The following is a 20,387-nucleotide window of genomic DNA, read 5'->3' on the forward strand; positions in this document are numbered from 1 at the left end:
TGGGGCAGCAGCTCCTATAAATGTACAGCTGCTCATAGAAAAGAGCAGCAGGGCCCAGGGTGACTTGACCTTCTGTCATAGCAGCCCCCCTGAAGGAAGGAGATGCAAATTGCAGCCCTTCAGGAGGGAGTCAAGGCCAGTGATTATTACACATGTTACTTTACTGCAGCACTAGCCAATCTCCCCCTTCTCCTTCAAATCTCTCCTTACGGCACTCTGGTGTTAACCAATTTCTCTTATTTTCAGAGTGGGGATGATGAAGAGTACAGGAGAATATACACAACGAAAATTAAACCACGTCTGAAGTCGGAAGATGCAGCAGAAGCTGAACACACAGAAAGCCGAACCATTACCGTCACCAAAAAGGTCACAGCTTATACCGTAGATGTCACTGGACACGAAGGAGCAAGAGAGATTGACATCAGCAGCCCAGAATTTAAAGTTAAGATTCCAAGCCATCAAGTCACCCATATAACAACAACAGAAATTGAAAAAGAACCTGGGAAAACCGTGATCAAAATACCACAGGTGGATTTGTCTGGGAAAACAGACTTCAGTATGGGCATCAGAGGTAGACCTAGTGGCATCTCATATTCTGGACCAACAGTTGAATCATCCACCAAAAGGTTGGACTTTGGTGCCCCTGACGTGCACATGAGAGAGCCCAAGGTGGGCACTGAGATAAATGTCTCAGGACCTCAAGTCACAGGCATTCACCCGAGAACCCAGACAGACTTTAAGCCAGCAGAAATTCAAGTTCCAGGTGTGGACGTTGTCAAATCGGTTAATGTTTCTGGCACTAGAGTCACAAGCCCAGAGGGCAGCTTGCCCAGAATCGATGCAAATGGACAGAGGGGAAACCTGGATGCAAATATTCACATTACTGGCCCTAAACTAAATGGAAAAATGGGTGTTTCAGGCATAGAGGTTAAAACTGAAGTTCCAGGAGGCAAACAGCCGCAATTTGATATTTCAGGCTCCAAGATAAGAAGCGGTATGGAAGGTCCCAAAGTTGATGTATCATTTTCAAAAATCAAGGGTCCTTCAGTTGATATTTCTGGCCCTAAGATTCAAGGTGATATCAAAGCTCCAAGGGTGGACATTCCTCTTTCGAGCATTGAATCTGATATGCAGGACATTAAAGCTCCAGAAATTAACATTGAAAGCCCAGGAAAAATAAAAATGCCTGTAATGAAGATGCCTAAATTTGGCTTCTCACCTTCAGCTTCTGATACTGATGTTCGAGCACCACAGGCAGGTGTAGACATTTCTGTGCCAAAGATACAGGCTCCTCACCTGGATATCACAGCTCCATCTGTTCATATGGAAGGTCCAAAGGAAAAACTGAAATTTACAGTGCCTTCAGTGGAAGGTGCTAAAGTTGCAAAGCCACATGTGGATGTGGCTCTCAAAGGACCTCAGTTGAAGGGAGTGGTGGAAGTGTCCTCTCCAACACTAGAAGGTCCCAAAGTTGGTGTCAAGGGTCCCAAGATTGATCTTGTGGCTCCTGATGTTGATATTCAAAGTGGTGAAGGAAAAATAAAATTGCCCTCAATGAAATTTCCTAAATTTACTGCATCAGGTTTCAAAGGGGAAGGCCCTGGTGTGGGTGTGACGCTTCCTAAGGGGGAGATTGCTATTGCAGGCCCCAAGGTAGACATCAGCACACCAGATATAGACACTGGAGGAGAATGGAAAGTCCCCAAATTTAGGAAGCCTGAATTAATTAGTCAGACACCAAAAATCTCTATGTCAGATGTGGACCTGAGTCTGAAAGGCCCTAGCCTGAAGGGAGATGTGGGTATTTCAGGGCCAAGGATCGAAGGGGATCTGAAAGGATCCACTGTGGACATTAAAGGCCCCAAACTAGACATTGAAGCACCTGGCATTGACCTTGAGAGTCCTGAAGGTCAGTTGAAAGGGCCAAAGTTCTCAATGCCTTCTTGGAAAATGTCACCATCAAAAGTATCCATGCCAGATGTGGATGTGAATCTGAAAGGGCCTAAACTGAAGGGAGACATGGATGTTTCTGTCCCACAAATAGGAGGTGACTTGAAGGGACCTCAGATTGACATAAAAGGCCCCAAGCTAGATATAGATGCTCCTGACATTGACATCAAAGAGCCAGAAGGACACCTGAAAGGTCCTAAATTTAAGATGCCTGAAATGCATATCAAGACCCCTAAAATCTCCATGCCAGACATCGACTTGAATCTGAAGGGTCCTAGGCTGAAGGGAGATGTGGATGTTTCAGTGCCAAAGCTGGAAGGGGAGTTGAAAGCTCCTGGAATTGACATTAAAGGCCCCAAAGTGGACATTGATGCACCAGATGTGGATATTCACAGCCCAGATGGTAAACTGAAAATGCCTAAACTGAAAATGCCAAAATTCAGCATGCCTGGGCTGAAAGGGGAGGGACCAGACGTGGATGTAACACTTCCGAAGGGGGAGATGGATATTTCCGGTCCGAAGGTACAAATTGGTACTCCAGGTTTGGACGTTAAAGGACCCAAGGGAGAACTAAAAGGTCCCAAATTTAAGATGCCTGAAATGCACATCAAGACACCAAAAATCTCCATGCCAGATGTCGACATGAATCTAAAAGCCCCCAAGCTGAAGGGAGATGTTGGTATTTCAGGGCCAAGGATCGAAGGGGATCTGAAAGGATCCACTGTGAACATTAAAAGCCCCAAACTAGACATTGAAGCTCCTGGCATTGACCTTGAAAGTCCTGAAGGTCAGTTGAAAGGGCCCAAGTTCTCAATGCCTTCTTGGAAAATGTCACCATCAAAAGTATCCATGCCAGATGTGGATGTGAATCTGAAAGGGCCTAAACTGAAGGGAGACATGGATGTTTCTGTCCCACAAATAGGAGGTGACTTGAAGGGACCTCGGATTGACATAAAAGGCCCCAAGCTAGATATAGATGCTCCTGACATTGACATCAAAGGGCCAGAAGGACACCTGAAAGGTCCCAAATTTAAGATGCCTGAAATGCACATCAAGACCCCTAAAATCTCCATGCCAGACATCGACTTGAATCTGAAGGGTCCTAGGCTGAAAGGAGATGTGGATGTGTCAGTGCCAAAGCTGGAAGGGGAGTTGAAAGCTCCTGGAATTGACATTAAAGGCCCCAAAGTGGACATTGATGCACCAGATGTGGATATTCATGGCCCAGATGGTAAACTGAAAATGCCTAAACTGAAAATGCCAAAATTCAGCATGCCTGGGCTGAAAGGGGAGGGACCAGACGTGGATGTAACACTTCCAAAGGGGGAGGTGGATATTTCCGGTCCGAAGGTACAAATTGATGCTCCAGGTTTGGACATTGAAGGACCCAAGGGAGAACTAAAAGGTCCCAAATTTAAGATGCCTGAAATGCACATCAAGACACCAAAAATCTCCATGCCAGACATCGACTTGAATCTGAAGGGTCCTAAACTGAAGGGAGATGTGGATGTTTCTGTTCCAAATATACAAGGTGATTTGAAAGGTCCAGAATTTGATCTTAAAGGCCCCAAAGTTGACATTGACGCACCAGATGTGGATCTTCATGGCCCAGAAGGTAAATTCAAAATGCCTAAATTCAAAATGCCCAAGTTTGGAATGCCTGGGTTCAAAGGGGAGGGACCAGACGTGGATGTAAGCCTTCCGAAAGGGGAGATTGATCTCTCAGGTCCCAAAGTAGACATTGATGCTCCAGATTTGGATTTTGAAGGGCCAGAAGGAAAACTGAAAGGTCCCAAATTTAAGATGCCTGAAATGCACATCAAGGCACCCAAAATCTCCATGCCAGATGTTGATTTACACTTGAAAGGCCCTAAACTGAAGGGAGATGTGGATGTTGCTGTTCCGAAGCTGGAAGGGGAATTGAAAGGTCCTGAATTTGATCTTAAAGGCCCCAAAGTGGATATTGATGCACCAGATGTGGATATTCACGGCCCAGAGGGTAAACTCAAAATGCCTAAACTGAAAATGCCTAAATTTGGTGTACCTGGGTTGAAAGGGGAGGGACCAGATGTCGATATAGCACTTCCAAAGGGAGAGGTGGATATTTCTGGTCCCAAGATAGACATAGATGCTCCAGGTTTGAACATTAAAGGGCCTGAAGGAGAGCTGAAAGGTCCCAAATTTAAGATGCCTGAAATGCACATCAAGACACCAAAAATCTCCATGCCAGACATCGACTTGAATCTGAAAGGCCCTAAGCTGAAGGGAGATGTGGATGTTTCTGTTCCAAAGCTGGAAGGGGAATTGAAAGCTCCTGGAATTGACATTAAAGGCCCCAAAGTGGATATTGATGCACCAAATGTGGATATTCACGGCCCAGACGGTAAACTGAAAATGCCTAAACTGAAAATGCCTAAATTTGGTGTACCTGGGCTGAAAGGGGAGGGACCAGACATGGATATAACATTTCCAAAAGGCGATGTGGGTATTTCCGGTCCCAAAGTGGACACTGATATCCCAAGTTTAGACATTGAAGGGCCAGAAGGTAAAGTGAAAGGTCCAAAGTTTAAACTGCCTGAGCTAAATATTCAGACACCCAAAGTCTCCATGCCAGATGTGGACCTAGGTTTGAAGGCACCTAAACTGAAAGGAGATGTGGATATCTCTGTTCCAAAGATGGAAGGTGATTTGAAAGGACCCAGCATTGACGTTAAGGGGCCCCAAATTGATATTGAAGGTCCCCAAATGGATATTGATGTGCCTGATATGGACTTGGAATGTCCAGAAGGCCAACTGAAAGGCCCCAAATTTAGGATGCCTAAAATGAATATCAAGGCCCCTAAAATCTCCATGCCAGATGTTGATCTGAATCTAAAGGCACCTAAACTGAAAGGAGAGATGGATGTTTCTGTTCCAAAGATGGGAGGTGATTTTAAAGGACCCAGCATTGACATTAAAGGTCCCAAAGTTGACACTGATGTTGACCTTGAATGTCCAGAAGCCAAATTGAAAATGCCAAAAATGAAATTTCCAAAGTTCGGCATGCCTGGATTCAAAGGAGAGGGCCCTGACATGGATGTGAAACTCCCTAAGGGACAGGTGGACATTTGTGGTCCCAAAGTGGATATTGATGCTCCAGGTTTGGACATTGAGGGACCGGAAGGAAAAATAAAAGGTCCCAAATTTAAGATGCCTGAAATGCACATCAAGACCCCTAAAATCTCCATGCCAGACATTGACCTAAATTTGAAAGGTCCCAAACTAAAAGGAGATGTGGATGTTTCTATTCCAAAGCTAGAAGGTGATTTGAAAGGTCCTGATGTTGACATCAATGCCCCCTCAATAGATATTAATGCACCAGATATTGAGCTGCAGGGTTCAGGTGGAAAACTGAAAATGCCCAAAATGAAGATGCCTCAATTTAATGTGTCAGGCCCTAAACTTGAAGGACCTGATATAGATGTAAATGTGCCAAAGGGAGAGGTTGATATTTCAGCTCCCAAGGTAGATATAGAGGCTCCAGAGCTGGACATTGAAGGCCCAGAAGGCAAATGGAAAGGACCTAAATTTAAAATGCCTAAACTGAATATTAAAGCACCTAAAATCTCCATGCCGGATGTGGACCTGAATCTCAAGGCACCGAAAATGAAGGGGGAGATGGATGTTACTGTTCCAAAGATAGAAGGTGATTTGACAGGACCTGAAATTGATATTAAAGGGCCAAAATTAAACATTGAGGCACCTGATGTGGATCTTGAGTGTCCTGAAGGAAAACTGAAAGGGCCCAAATTCTCAATGCCTTCTTGGAAAATGTCACCATCAAAAATATCCATGCCAGATGTGGATTTAAATTTGAAAGGGCCCAAACTGAAGGGAGACTTGGATGTTTCTGTTCCAAAGCTAGAAGGTGACTTGAAGGGACCTGAGATTGACATGAAAGCCCCGAAACTGGACATTGATGCACCTGACATAGGCATTGACGGGCCAGAAGGAAAAATGAAAGGTCCCAAATTTAAAATGCCTGAAATGCACATCAAGGCCCCAAAAATCTCTGTTCCTGATGTAGACCTGAATTTAAAAGCCCCTAAAATAAAAGGGGAAGTTGATATCTCAGCTCCTAAACTTGAAGGAAATTTGAAAGGTCCTGATTTTGATTTCAAAGGCCCCAAGGTTGATATTGATGCACCAGATGTGGATATTCATGGCCCAGATAGTAAATTCAGAATGCCCAAATTCAAAATGCCCAAATTCAGCATGCCTGGGTTCAAAGGAGAGGGACCAGAGGTGGATGTGAAGCTTCCAAAAGGGGAGATGGATATTTCCGGTCCCAAGATAGACATTGATGCTCCAGAGTTGGATATTGAAGGTCCTGAAGGAAGGCTGAAAGGTCCTAAATTTAAGATGCCTGAAATGCACATCAAAGCGCCTAAAATCTCCATGCCAGACATTGATTTGAATGTGAAAGGCCCTAAATTGAAGGGGGATGTAGATGTTTCTGTTCCAAAGCTAGAAGGTGACTTGGAGGGGCCTGAATTTCATCTCCAAGGCCCCAAAGTTGACATTGATGCACCAGATGTGGATATTCATGGCCCAGAGGGTAAACTCAAAATGCCTAAATTCAAAATGCCCAAATTTGGCATACCTGGTTTCAAAGGGGAAGGCCCTGATGTGGATGTAAAACTTCCGAAGGGGGATGTGGATATTTCTGGGCCCAAGGTAGACATAGATGCCCCAGATTTGAACATTGAAGGTCCAGAGGGAAAGCTGAAAGGTCCCAAATTTAAGATGCCTGAAATGCATGTCAAGGCACCTAAAATCTCCATGCCAGATTTTGATTTGAATCTGAAAGGACCTAAAATGAGGGGGGATGTGGATGTTTCTGTACCAAAGATAGAAGGGGATTTTAAAGGGCCTGAGTTTGATATCAAAGGTCCCAAAGTGGACATTGATACTCCAGATCTTGATATTGAAGGTCCTGAAGGAAAATGGAAGAGCCCCAAATTTAAGATGCCTGACATGCATTTTAAAGCACCTAAAATCTCCATGCCTGACGTCGACTTTAATTTGAAAGGCCCTAAAGTGAAGGGGGATGTGGATGTTTCTGTACCAAAGCTAGAAGGGGATTTGAAAGGGCCTGAGGTTGATATCAGAGGCCCTAAACTGGATGTTGATGTTCCTGAGGTTGACCTGCAGGGACCAGAGGGAAGATGGAAAGGTCCCAAATTTAAGATGCCTGAGATGCACATCAAGGCACCTAAAATCTCCATGCCAGACATTGACTTGAACCTGAAAGGTCCTAAAGTGAAGGGAGATGTGGATGTTGCTGTTCCAAAGATTGAGGGTGATTTGAAAGGTCCCGAATTTGATCTTAAAGGCCCCAAAGTTGACATTGAGGCACCAGACATGGATCTTCATGGCCCAGAAGGTAAATTTAAAATGCCTAAATTCAAAATGCCCAAGTTTGGAATGCCTGGGTTCAAAGGGGAGGGACCAGATGTGGATGTAAGCCTTCCAAAAGGGGAGATTGATCTCTCAGGTCCAAAAGTAGACATTGATGCTCCAGATTTGGATATTGAAGGACCAGAAGGAAAACTGAAAGGTCCCAGATTTAAGATGCCTGAAATGCACATCAAGGCACCTAAAATCTCCATGCCAGATGTTGATTTGAATTTGAAAGGCCCTAAAGTGAAGGGAGATGTGGATATGTCTGTTCCAAAGATTGAGGGTGATTTGAAAGGTCCTGAGTTTGATATAAAAGGCCCCAAAGTTGACATTGCTGCACCAGATGTGGATATTCATGGCCCAGAGGGTAAATTTAAAATGCCTAAATTCAAAATGCCCAAATTCAGCATGCCTGGGTTCAAAGGAGAGGGACCAGAGGTGGATGTGAAGCTTCCAAAAGGGGAGCTGGATATTTCTGGTCCCAAGATAGACATTGATGCTCCGGAGTTGGATATTGAAGGTCCTGAAGGAAGGCTGAAAGGACCTAAATTTAAAATGCCTGAAATGCAAATCAAAGCACCAAAAATCTCCATGCCGGACATTGACTTAAACTTAAAAGGTCCCAAAATGAAAGGAGATGTTGATGTTTCCCTTCCAAAACTAGAAGGTGACTTGAAGGGTCCTGAATTTCATCTCCAAGGCCCCAAAGTTGACATTGATGCACCAGATGTGGATATTCATGGCCCAGAGGGTAAACTCAAAATGCCTAAATTCAAAATGCCCAAGTTTGGAATGCCTGGATTCAAAGGGGAGGGACCAGATGTGGATGTAAGCCTTCCGAAAGGGGAGATTGATCTCTCAGGTCCAAAAGTAGACATTGATGCTCCTGATTTGGAAATTGAAGGTCCAGATGGGAAATGGAAAGGTCCTAAATTTAAGATGCCTGAAATGCACATCAAGGCACCTAAAATTTCCATGCCAGATGTTGATTTACACTTGAAAAGCCCTAAAGTGAAAGGAGATGTGGATGTGTCAGTTCCAAAGATTGAGGGTGATTTGAAGGGGCCTGAATTTGATATCAAAGGCCCCAAAGTTGATATTGATGCACCAGACATGGATCTTCATGGCCCAGAAGGTAAACTCAAAATGCCTAAATTCAAAATGCCCAAATTTGGCATGCCTGGGTTCAAAGGAGAGGGCCCTGATGTGGATATAAAACTTCCTAAGGGAGAGGTGGATATTTCTGGGCCCAAGGTAGACATAGATGCTCCAGATTTGAACATTGAAGGTCCAGAGGGAAAGCTGAAAGGTCCCAAATTTAAGATGCCTGAAATGCACGTCAAGGCACCTAAAATCTCCATGCCAGATTTTGATTTGAACCTGAAAGGACCTAAAGTGAAGGGGGATGTGGATGTTTCTGTACCAAAGCTAGAAGGGGATTTGAAAGGGCCTGAGGTTGATATCAAAGGTCCCAAAGTGGACATAGATGCCCCTGATGTGGAGATTGAAGGTCCAGATGGGAAATGGAAAGGCCCCAAATTTAAGATGCCTGACATGCACTTTAAAGCACCTAAAATCTCCATGCCAGACATTGACTTTAATTTGAAAGGCCCTAAAGTGAAGGGGGATGTGGATGTTTCTGTTCCAAAACTAGAAGGGGATTTGAAAGGCCCTGAAGTTGATATTAAAGGCCCTAAATTGGATATAGATGCCCCTGATGTGGAGATTGAAGGCCCTGATGGGAAATGGAAAGGTCCTAAATTTAAAATGCCTGAAATGCACATCAAGGCACCTAAAATCTCCATGCCAGATTTTGATTTGAACCTGAAAGGACCTAAAGTGAAGGGGGATGTGGATGTTTCTGTACCAAAGCTAGAAGGGGATTTGAAAGGGCCCGAGTTTGATATCAAAGGTCCCAAAGTGGACATTGATGCTCCAGATCTTGATATTGAAGGTCCTGAAGGAAAATGGAAAGGCCCCAAATTTAAGATGCCTGACATGCATTTTAAAGCACCTAAAATCTCCATGCCAGACATTGACTTTAATTTGAAAGGCCCTAAAGTGAAGGGGGATGTGGATGTTTCTGTTCCAAAACTAGAAGGGGATTTGAAAGGCCCTGAGGTTGATATTAAAGGCCCTAAATTGGATATAGATGCCCCTGATGTGGAGATTGAAGGCCCTGATGGGAAATGGAAAGGTCCTAAATTTAAAATGCCTGAAATGCACATCAAGGCACCTAAAATCTCCATGCCAGACATTGATTTGAATTTGAAAGGCCCTAAAGTGAAGGGAGATGTGGATGTTGCTGTTCCAGAGATTGAGGGTGATTTTAAAGGTCCAGAATTTGATCTTAAAGGCCCCAAAGTTGACATTGACGCACCAGATGTGGATCTTCATGGCCCAGAAGGTAAATTCAAAATGCCTAAGTTCAAAATGCCCAAGTTTGGAATGCCTGGGCTCAAAGGGGAGGGACCAGACGTGGATGTAAGCCTTCCGAAAGGGGAGATTGATCTCTCAGGTCCAAAAGTAGACATTGATGCTCCTGATTTGGATTTTGAAGGGCCAGAAGGAAAACTGAAAGGTCCCAAATTTAAGATGCCTGAAATGCACATCAAGGCACCCAAAATCTCCATGCCAGATGTTGATTTACACTTAAAAGGTCCTAAACTGAAGGGAGATGTGGATGTGTCTCTTCCAAAGATTGAGGGTGATTTGAAGGGGCCTGAGTTTGACATCAAAGGCCCTAAAATTGACCTTGATGCACCAGATGTGGAACTTCATGGCCCAGAGGGTAAACTCAAAATGCCTAAGTTCAAAATGCCCAAGTTTGGAATGCCTGGGTTCAAAGGGGAGGGACCAGATGTGGATGTAAGCCTTCCAAAAGGGGAGATTGATCTCTCAGGTCCAAAAGTAGACATTGATGCTCCTGATTTGGATTTTGAAGGGCCAGAAGGAAAACTGAAAGGTCCCAAATTTAAGATGCCTGAAATGCACATCAAGGCACCCAAAATCTCCATGCCAGATGTTGATTTACACTTAAAAGGTCCTAAACTGAAGGGAGATGTGGATGTGTCTGTTCCAAAGATTGAGGGTGATTTGAAGGGGCCTGAGTTTGACATCAAAGGCCCTAAAATTGACCTTGATGCACCAGATGTGGATCTTCATGGCCCAGAGGGTAAACTCAAAATGCCTAAGTTCAAAATGCCCAAGTTTGGAATGCCTGGGTTCAAAGGGGAGGGACCAGATGTGGATGTAAGCCTTCCGAAAGGGGAGATCGATCTCTCGGGTCCAAAAGTAGACATTGATGCTCCTGATTTGGAAATTGAGGGGCCAGAAGGAAAATGGAAAGGTCCTAAATTTAAGAAGCCTGAAATGCATTTTAACGTTCCTAAAATATCCATGCCAGATATCGATTTAAATTTGAAAGGTCCTAAACTGAAGGGAGATGTGGATGTTTCTCTTCCCAAAGTAGGGGGTGATTTGAAAGGTCCCAAAGTTGAAGTCAAAGGACCAGATATTGATCTTGAGGCTCCAAAACTTGATATAGAAGGAAAGACAAAAAAATCGAGATTTAAACTTCCTAAATTCAGTTTTTCTGGCCCTAAAGTTCAAACCCCTGATGTGGATGTGAAACTTAAGAAATCTGATATTGATATTTCTGGACCAAAGGTGGATGTGAGTGCTCCAGATGTGGACATTCACGGGAAAGCAAAAGGATCTAAATTTAAAATGCCTTTCCTAAGCATTTCATCACCTAAAGTGTCAATGCCAGATGTGGAGTTAAATCTGAAAGGGCCTAAACTGAAAGGAGACCTAGATGTTTCTGGCCCAAAGCTAGAAGGGGATTTAAAAGGGCCTGAAGTTGACATCAAAAGCCCCCAAATAGACATCAGTGCACCAGACATTGATATTCATGGCCCAGAGGGTAAACTCAAAATGCCAAAATTGAAAATGCCTAAATTTGGAACGCCTGGGTTCAAAGGAGAGGGACCAGATATGGATGTAAAACTTCCAAAAGGGGAGGTGGATGTTTCAGGTCCCAAGATAGACATTGATGCTCCAGATTTGGAAATTGAAGCTCCTGATGGAAAACTGAAAGGCCCTAAATTTAAGATGCCTGAAATGCATTTCAATGTTCCTAAAATCTCCATGCCAGACATTGATTTGAATTTGAAAGGCCCTAAATTGAAGGGAGATGTGGATGTTTCTGTACCAAAACTAGAAGGGGATTTGAAAGGCCCTGAAGTTGATATAGATGTCCCTGATGTGGAGATTGAAGGCCCAGACGGCAAGTGGAAAGGTCCCAAATTTAAGATGCCTGATATGCATTTTAAAGCACCTAAAATCTCCATGCCAGATTTTGATTTGAATCTGAAAGGACCTAAAGTGAAGGGGGATGTAGATGTTTCTGTACCAAAGCTAGAAGGGGATTTGAAAGGGCCTGAGTTTGATATCAAAGGTCCCAAAGTGGACATTGATGCTCCAGATCTTGATATTGAAGGTCCTGAAGGAAAATGGAAAGCCCCCAAATTTAAGATGCCTGAAATGAATATCAAGGCACCGAAAGTCTCAATGCCTGACATTGATTTTAACCTCAAAGGCCCTAAACTGAAGGGAGACATAGATGTTTCTGGCCCTAAGATGGAAGGAGATTTGAAGGGGCCTGAAATTGATATCAGAAGTCCCAAAGTGGAGATTGGTGCACCAGACATGGATATTCAAGGCCCAGAGGGTAAACTCAAAATGCCTAAATTCAAAATGCCCAAATTCGGAATGCCTGGGTTCAAAGGAGAGGGACCAGATGTGGATGTAAGTCTTCCAAAGGGGGAAATTGATATTTCAGGACCTAAAATAGACATTGATGCTCCTGATGTGGAGATTGAAGGACCAGAAGGAAAATGGAAAGGTCCAAAATTTAAGATGCCTGAAATGAATATCAAGGCCCCTAAAATCTCCATGCCGGACATTGATTTGAATTTGAAAGGCCCTAAATTGAAGGGGGATGTGGATGTTTGTGTTCCAAAATTAGAAGGTGATTTGAAAGGTCCTGAAGTCGATATCAAAGGCCCTAAACTGGACATAGATGCCCCCGATGTGGAGATTGAAGGCCCAGAGGGAAAATGGAAAGGTCCCAAATTTAAAATGCCCGACATGCATTTTAAAGCACCTAAAATCTCCATGCCAGACTTTGATTTGAACCTGAGAGGCCCTAAAGTGAAGGGGGATGTGGATGTTTCCGTACCAGATTTTGAAGGTGATATGAAAGGCCCAGAAGTTGATATTAAAGGCCCCAAATTGGACATAGATGCTCCAGATTTTGACATTGAGGGTCCAGAGGGAAAGCTGAAAGGTCCTAAATTTAAGATGCCTGAGATGCATTTCAATGTTCCTAAAATCTCCATGCCGGACATTGATTTGAATTTGAAAGGCCCTAAATTGAAGGGGGATGTGGATGTTTCTGTTCCAAAATTAGAAGGGGATTTGAAAGGCCCAGAAATCGATATCAAAGGCCCTAAACTGGACATAGACACCCCTGATGTGGAGATTGAAGGTCCAGATGGGAAGTGGAAAGCCCCCAAATTCAAGATGCCTGACATGCATTTTAAAGCACCTAAAATCTCCATGCCAGACTTTGATTTGAATTTGAAGGGTCCTAAAATCAAGGGAGATGTGGATGTTTCTGGCCCTAAACTGGAAGGGGATTTGAAAGGTCCTGAGTTTGATATCAAAGGCCCCAAAGTTGACATTGATGCACCAGATGTGGATATTCACGGCCCAGAGGGTAAACTCAAAATGCCCAAATTCAAAATGCCCAAGTTTGGAATGCCTGGGTTCAAAGGGGAGGGACTAGACATGGATGTAAGCCTTCCAAAAGGGGAGATTGATCTCTCAGGTCCAAAAGTAGGCATTGATGCTCCTGATTTGGATATTGAAGGTCCAGAGGGAAAGCTGAAAGGTCCCAAATTTAAGATGCCTGAAATGCATTTCAATGTTCCTAAAATCTCCATGCCAGACATTGATTTGAATTTGAAAGGCCCTAAACTGAAGGGGGATGTGGATGTTTCTGTACCAAAATTAGAAGGGGATTTGAAAGGCCCAGAAGTTGATATCAAAGGCCCCAAACTGGACATAGACGCCCCTGATGTGGAGATTGAAGGTCCAGATGGGAAATGGAAAGGCCCCAAATTTAAGATGCCCGACATGCATATTAAGGCACCTAAAATGTCAATGCCTGATGTGGATTTCAATCTTAAGGGCCCTAAGCTTAAAGGAGATCTAGATGTTTCTGGACCTAAGTTGGAAGGGGATTTGAAAGGTCCTGAATTTGATATCAAAGGTCCCAAAGTGGACATTGATGCACCAGACATCGATATTCATGGCCCAGAAGGAAAACTGAAAATGCCCAAAATGAAATTTCCTAAATTCAGCATGCCTGGGTTCAAAGGGGAAGGGTCGGATGTGAATGTAAATCTTCCAGAAGGAGGGGTTGATATTTCGGGTCCTAAGATAGACATTGATGCCCCCAATTTGGATATTGAAGGGCCTGAAGGGAAATGGAAAGGTCCAAAATTTAAGATGCCTGAAATGAATATCAAGGCACCTAAAATCTCCATGCCAGACATTGATTTAAACTTAAAAGGCCCTAAAATTAAAGGAGACATGGATGTTTCTGTCCCTAAGATAGAAGGTGATTTAAAAGGTCCAGAGATAGACATTAAATCCCCAAAAATGTCTGTTGATGTTCCTGATCTTGACATTGATGGTCCAGAAGGAAAACTGAAAGGTCCTAAATTTAAGATGCCAGAAATGCATATTAAAGCACCCAAAATCTCCATGCCAGATTTTGACTTGAATTTAAAGGGGTCTAAACTGAAGGGAGACATGGATGTTTCTGTTCCAAAATTAGAAGGGAATTTGAAAGGTCCTGAAATTGACATTAAAGGCCCCAAATTGGACATAGATGCACCTGATATCAACATTGAAGGGCCAGAAGGAAAACTGAAAAGTCCCAAATTTAAGATGCCTGAAATGCACATCAAGGCCCCTAAAATCTCCATGCCAGATGTAGACCTGAATCTAAAGGCACCTAAACTGAAAGGAGACATAGATCTTTCTGGTCCAAAAATAGAGGGTGATTTGAAAGGTCCCGAATTTGATATCAAAGGTCCCAAAGTGGACATTGATGCACCAGACATCGATATTCATGGCCCTGAAGGAAAACTGAAATTACCCAAAATGAAGCTGCCTAAATTCAGTACACCTGGGTTCAAAGGGGAAGGCCCGGATGTGGATGTAAGTCTTCCAAAGGGAGAGGTTGATATTTCAGGTCCTAAGATAGATATTGGTGCTCCTGATTTGAACATTGAAGGTCCAGAAGGAAAACTGAAAGGGCCAAAATTTAAGATGCCTGAGATGCATTTTAAGACACCCAAAATCTCAATGCCAGACATTGACTTAAATTTGAAAGGTCATAAAATGAAGGGGGACTTTGATGTTTCTGCTCCCAAGATTGAGGGTAATCTTAAAGGTCCTGAAGTTGATATCAAAGGCCCAGAATTTGGGGTTAGAAGTCCTGAGCTTGATGTTGAGTGTCCAGATGTTACCACTGAGGGCCTTGAGGGAAATGTTAAACTTCCCAAATTTAAGAAACCAAAATTTGGGTTTGGAATTAAAAGTCCTAAGGCAGAAATCAAATCTCCTGAAGTGGATATTGCTGTCCCGGAAGGTGAACTGAATGTGGAGTCTCCTGATATTGGCATTTCTGGCAAAGGAAAAAAAAGCAAATTTAAAATGCCTAAACTTCATATGAGTGGCCCTAAAATTAAAGGAAAGAAGGGTGGATTTGATATGAGTCTACCCAGTGGTGAGATTGATGCAAATTTGAAATCTCCTGATTTAGATCTCAATGTAACTGGCCCAGAGGCAACAATAAAAGGAGATATTAATGTCAAATCCCCAAAAGGAAAGAAACCAATGTTTGGGAAAATCTCTTTTCCAGATGTTGAGTTTGATATTAAATCACCTAAGTTCAAAGCTGATGCTTCTGTGACAGTTCCTAAAATGGAAGGAGAATTTAAAGCACCCGATTTGGAGGTTTCCACACCAGGTATCAAAGGTGATATAAAGTCATCAGGTCTTGACATTACAGCCCCCAGTATCAGCGCAAATCTTCCTGATGTTAACATTGGAGGTCCTGATATCAATCTTAAGAAACCTAAGGTCAAACTTCCAAGTGGAAATATTGATATAGCTGGTCCAAAAATGGAAGGTGATCTGAGAATCCCAGGTATTGACACAAACATTAATGCCCCTGACATCAAACTTAAAGGACCTACAGTGAATCTGCCTTCAGTGGACATTTCTGCTCCTTCATTCTCTGCATCTGATCTTGATATTAACTTGAAAGGACCAAAAGTAAAAGGTGATGTCAGTCTTCCCACAGCAGACCTGGAAGGTCCAGAAGGAAAACTAAAATTCCCCAAGTTCTCACTGCCCAAGATAGGGAAACCAGGTCTGAATTTAGAAGGAGCTGATATGCAACTCCCCTCAGCAAGCGTGGATGTATCAGCTCCAAGAATTGAAGGAGGTGTGAGTGTTCCTGCAACTGAAGGAGTAGATGCAAAACTGAAGGGACCTAAGGTGACTATGCCATCAGTAAACCTTTCAATGCCCCAAGTCTCTGGACCTGATTTTGATGTAAATTTGAAAGGACCAAAACTAAAAGGAGACCTGGATGTTTCTAGTGACCTTAAAGGTCCAAAGGTGGACATACATGCACCAGATGTTGATATGAAAGGCTTTGGAGGAAAGTTTAAAATGCCCAAATTTAAATCTCCAACTTTGGAGGGACCTCAAGCAGATCTGAACATGAAAGGGGACATTGGATTTTCTGCCCCACAAATTGAGGGGGGCATGAAAGCACCAGGTATGGATGTACATCTCAGTGCCCCAGACCTTGATATCAAAGGGCCTACAGTGAAAATGCCATCGGTAGGTATTTCTGCCCCAGATTTTGATGTAAATTTGAAAGGACCAAAGTTAAAAGGAGATTTTGATCTTTCTGGTGGCATTAAATCCCCAAAAGTGGCTGTAGATGCGCCAGATGTTAACTTGGAAGGTCCAGGAGGTGCAATTAAACTTCCTTCACTGAAGCTCCCCCAATTTGGCATTTCTAGTCCTCACGTTGAGGGGTCTAACATGGGTGTGAGTATTGAAGGACCACAAATTAAAGGAGACCTTACTGGCTCAGGGATTGATGGAGAATTGAAAGGGCCTACATTTAAAATGCAACCACTTCAAGTTTCAGCTCCAAAAATCTCTGCACCTGACATTGACTTAAACTTAAAAGGACCAAACCTAAAGGGTGATATTAATAGTGCTGGTGATGTTAAAGGCCCAAAAGTTGGAGTGGAAGTACCAGATATCAGCATCAAAAGTGGAAATCTTCAAATGCCTTCAGTTAAACTGCCCAAATGTGACATTTCAGGTTCCCAAGGCATGAAGTTTTCTGGGGTGGGTATTGCAGCTGATGCTCCTGATGTCAGTTTAACAGGTCCTGCCTTCAGTGTATCAACACCAAAAGTTTCTGGGTCAGATTTTGATGTAAATTTGAAAGAACCTAAAATCAAAGGAGGTTTCGGCATTTCTGGAGACATGAAAGCTCCTGATGTAAATGTTGGGGCACCACACTTGGGCATTCAGCATTCAGGTGGTGAATTCAAAGGGCCACAGCTTTCATCTTCTGGCTTTGATGTAGAAATGAATGTGCCAAATGTTGCAGGGGGTCTTCATGTTTCTGGACCAAAGATAGAGGGTGGTCTGAAAGGTCCCAAGGTAGGAATCAAAGGTCCTGGCATAGATATGAATTTTCCACAAAGTAACTTAGAAAGTGCATCAGGAAAAGTGACATTCCCCAGGATGAAATTGCCTAAATTTGTGTCTTCAGGGCATGAGGTAACAGGAAGAGAAGTAGGGGTTGATGTTAACTTCCCTCAGCCAGATGCCAGTCTCCAGGCTGGTGCAGTGGAGGCTGAGTTTGAAGAGCCAGATGTCAAACTTAAGAAATCTAAAATTAAGATGCCAAAGTTTAATTTTTCAAAACCTAAAGGCAAAGGCACCAGTGTTGGCTCACCAGAAGCCTCAGTGTCCATTTCAGGATCTAAAGGAGATTTAAAAAGTTCCAAGGCAAGTTTAGGTTCTATGGAGGGTGAACTGGGGGGAGGGGAAGCTGCTGCCACTTCACCTAAAGGGAAGTTTTCATTATTTAAAAGCAAAAAGCCACGTCATCGGTCATCTTCCTTTAGCGATGAACATTCCTCCCAGTCAACCCCCACTGGCACCTTGGAGTTTGAGTGCAGCTCAGGAGCAGAGAAAGAAAAGCAGGCCAAGATGAAATTTGGAACGTTTGGAGGGATAGGGTCAAAAACTAAAGGTTCTTATGAGGTAACTGGAAGTGACGATGAAGCAGGAAAGATGCCAGGGAGTGGGGTCTCATTAACGTCCAAGAAATCCCGCCTGTCTTCCTCTTCGAGTAATGACAGCGGGACAAAGGGAGGGTTCCGAGTGCCAGTGGTAGAACTGACCGTTGCCAAAAAGAAAGAGTAAAGCGTCCGTGTATATATGTCTGTGTATGTATATATATATATCTTCTGTGTGTTTGTATATAAATTTCATAGCTTGAAATATTTTCAACCTCAGCAATAAAATGAATGGTGCCTAGTGAAATGTTAGATGTCATGTTGCCTACTCAAAAAAGAGGAGAGTTTAAAAGCAAGTGACCCTGGAGCTGTACCACAGTTCATCTGATGTATTTGAAAGTTTCTTTGTGTTCATGATCTTTGGTTTGCGCGTTAAATGCTGAGAGCTTAAGTTTACTAGCAAGCTATTTTGATATCCTTTTCATTTTACTGGATATTTTCAGTGTCGGTTTATGGAAATAATGTTTCCATTTTAATTACCTTTTGGCTTTTATTTGCAGGGCTTACATTTCTATAATGAGAATGGATATATTGAAAACACTGTAAAATATATAGATACAACTGAAATATGTCACTTTCCCTTGTAATGTGGGGTTTAAAATGACACGGAGTGTTTATCACAGAAAGCTGTGGTTTATATTAGCTTTGATAGTTGTGGTGGTAAGAAAAGTACCCCCAGTTTAATTTAAGACTAGAGAATCTGGGTTGCTTATGATAAATGTCATGAAGAAAAACAGAATTTACCAATAAACGACTAACCTGTTTTGGGTTGGATTCGACTGACACCATCTTAGTTGTCTCCGTATATTTGTTTCATTATTTGTATTATAAGAGAGGACTTTTCTTAGTTATGGTGCAAAAATCTGTGACTGCCACTTTTCTGATATTTGTTATAGTTTCTGTTAACAAATGTATCTTGATTTAAAAAAAAAATCTTTCAGCACTTTAATGGCAAATGAATTGAGAATGTAAGAAGATTGATCTTGTAAAATGCAAATAAACTGTTTATTAACCTTGCTCATCTGTTGCTTTGCTGTTGTAGGGGGTGGAGGTTAAAATGCTCCAGCTGTGCCTCTCCCCTGTCCCCCAGGACAGATGCAAAAGCTTCCCAATGCCCCGCTCTCTGTTCCCGTCCCCTGGATGCAGCTGGAACTGATCCTACCTGGACTCCTTTCCCTCCTCTGCCTCACCTCCTTTGGACACAGGTGCTCTAGCTGATGCACCTGGCTCCCTTGCTTTTGCCCCCTTTTGCTCCTATAGTCCCTTTACCCCTCTGCCAGACACAGCCACTATAGCTGTCCCATCCTGCAGACAGAAGTGGAACAGGGCCTGATGCCATTCTCCCTTCCCTTCTGGTCCCCAGCCTCCTGGTCACAACTGGAATCACTCCTCCTACATAGGGAGGAGAGGATAACAACACCCAGTGACTGCTCCCAACCCAGGATGGGCAAATCCTCCAGCAAATCCACATCAGACACTAGAAGGGTCAGGTGGCGGGAGACCCAAAGCAACTTCTCCGGACAGGGAGTACAAGGGGAGGGTGAAACTCCCAGTGACTCCCTCCCCTATCTGATGAGGGGAGAGCAAGGGCTTAAGCCCCTAATGAAGGCACAGGGAAGGAACTACAGATGGGTGTATTTTGGGTGGTGGGGTGCACATTTCTAATTTATGAAGTTCATCTCCCCTAATTACATCCTGGAGAGACCCCCCCTCAATTCTTGACAGGACAGAACATCGGCCTGAAGAGACCAACCAGCACTCCCGGTTCCAACTTCAATGCACTTCAATCATGTCCTACAATCCCCCAGACATCCCAACCTTGGGCTCACCAACCACACAGATTTACCAGTGCCCATGAATCCTGACCCACTGTTACTTACTCACCCAGCCCTGGACTCAGCTGCTTGCAACATATAGCGACCTCTGCTGATGCCCCTGTACTAGCCCAGCCCTGGGCTCCCCCCCACAACTCTGCCAATACCCCACTATCTCAACCCACAGCCCCCCCGCTCCTCTAGTCCTGAGCTCCTCACCACCCCCAAACACCTCTGCCGATGCCCCTCAATCCTGACCCTCAGCCTCTCTGCTAGCCCAGCTCTAGGCTCTCCATGGACATATGCAAATTTGGATAGGGCTTTAGAGAAAAGGAGCCCTCTTCACCATCTATTGGTGAACTAGAGGAAGAGAGAGTGAGCAGAGACCTCATTTGCATGGGTGATTCCCACCTGGCCAATGTGATAATTTTTGGCCATTTTGGATTAAAATGAATGCAAATCTTGGCTGTAGGGGTGATGAAATGTTATTTGCCTAATTGCATGACTAAAGGGGAGAAGAATTGTAGTGAATATGCCCTAAATAAGGGATTGCCTTTTCCTATACCTCAGTCTCCAATCACTGGGTAGTGAACTGCAAGCCAAATGAAAAAAAAAATCTGGGTTTTGTTAGGGGGTTACAGGAGTTGCTTGAGTCTTTCTCTGCTGAGTCTGGATAGTATAATAATATAGCTGAGTGCACTCC

At 43.5% G+C, this 20,387-nt stretch overlaps 1 protein-coding gene across 1 annotated transcript in view; it reads left to right on the top strand.

The window, feature by feature from the left end:
• The window catches only part of AHNAK (AHNAK nucleoprotein), a 37,024-nt gene extending 18,137 nt beyond the window's left edge, over positions 1-18,887 (top strand). Inside the window, exon 5 of the mRNA XM_065551170.1 lies at positions 247-18,887. Within this exon, the coding sequence (XP_065407242.1) occupies positions 247-17,997 (17,751 nt within the window). The 3' untranslated portion in view covers positions 17,998-18,887. The remainder of the gene's footprint in view (positions 1-246) is intronic.
• Positions 18,888-20,387: the final 1,500 nt, after the last annotated feature.

The sequence above is a fragment of the Chrysemys picta genome, chromosome 7 (assembly GCF_011386835.1).
Source record: "Chrysemys picta bellii isolate R12L10 chromosome 7, ASM1138683v2, whole genome shotgun sequence".
Classification (NCBI taxonomy): Eukaryota; Metazoa; Chordata; order Testudines; family Emydidae; genus Chrysemys; species Chrysemys picta.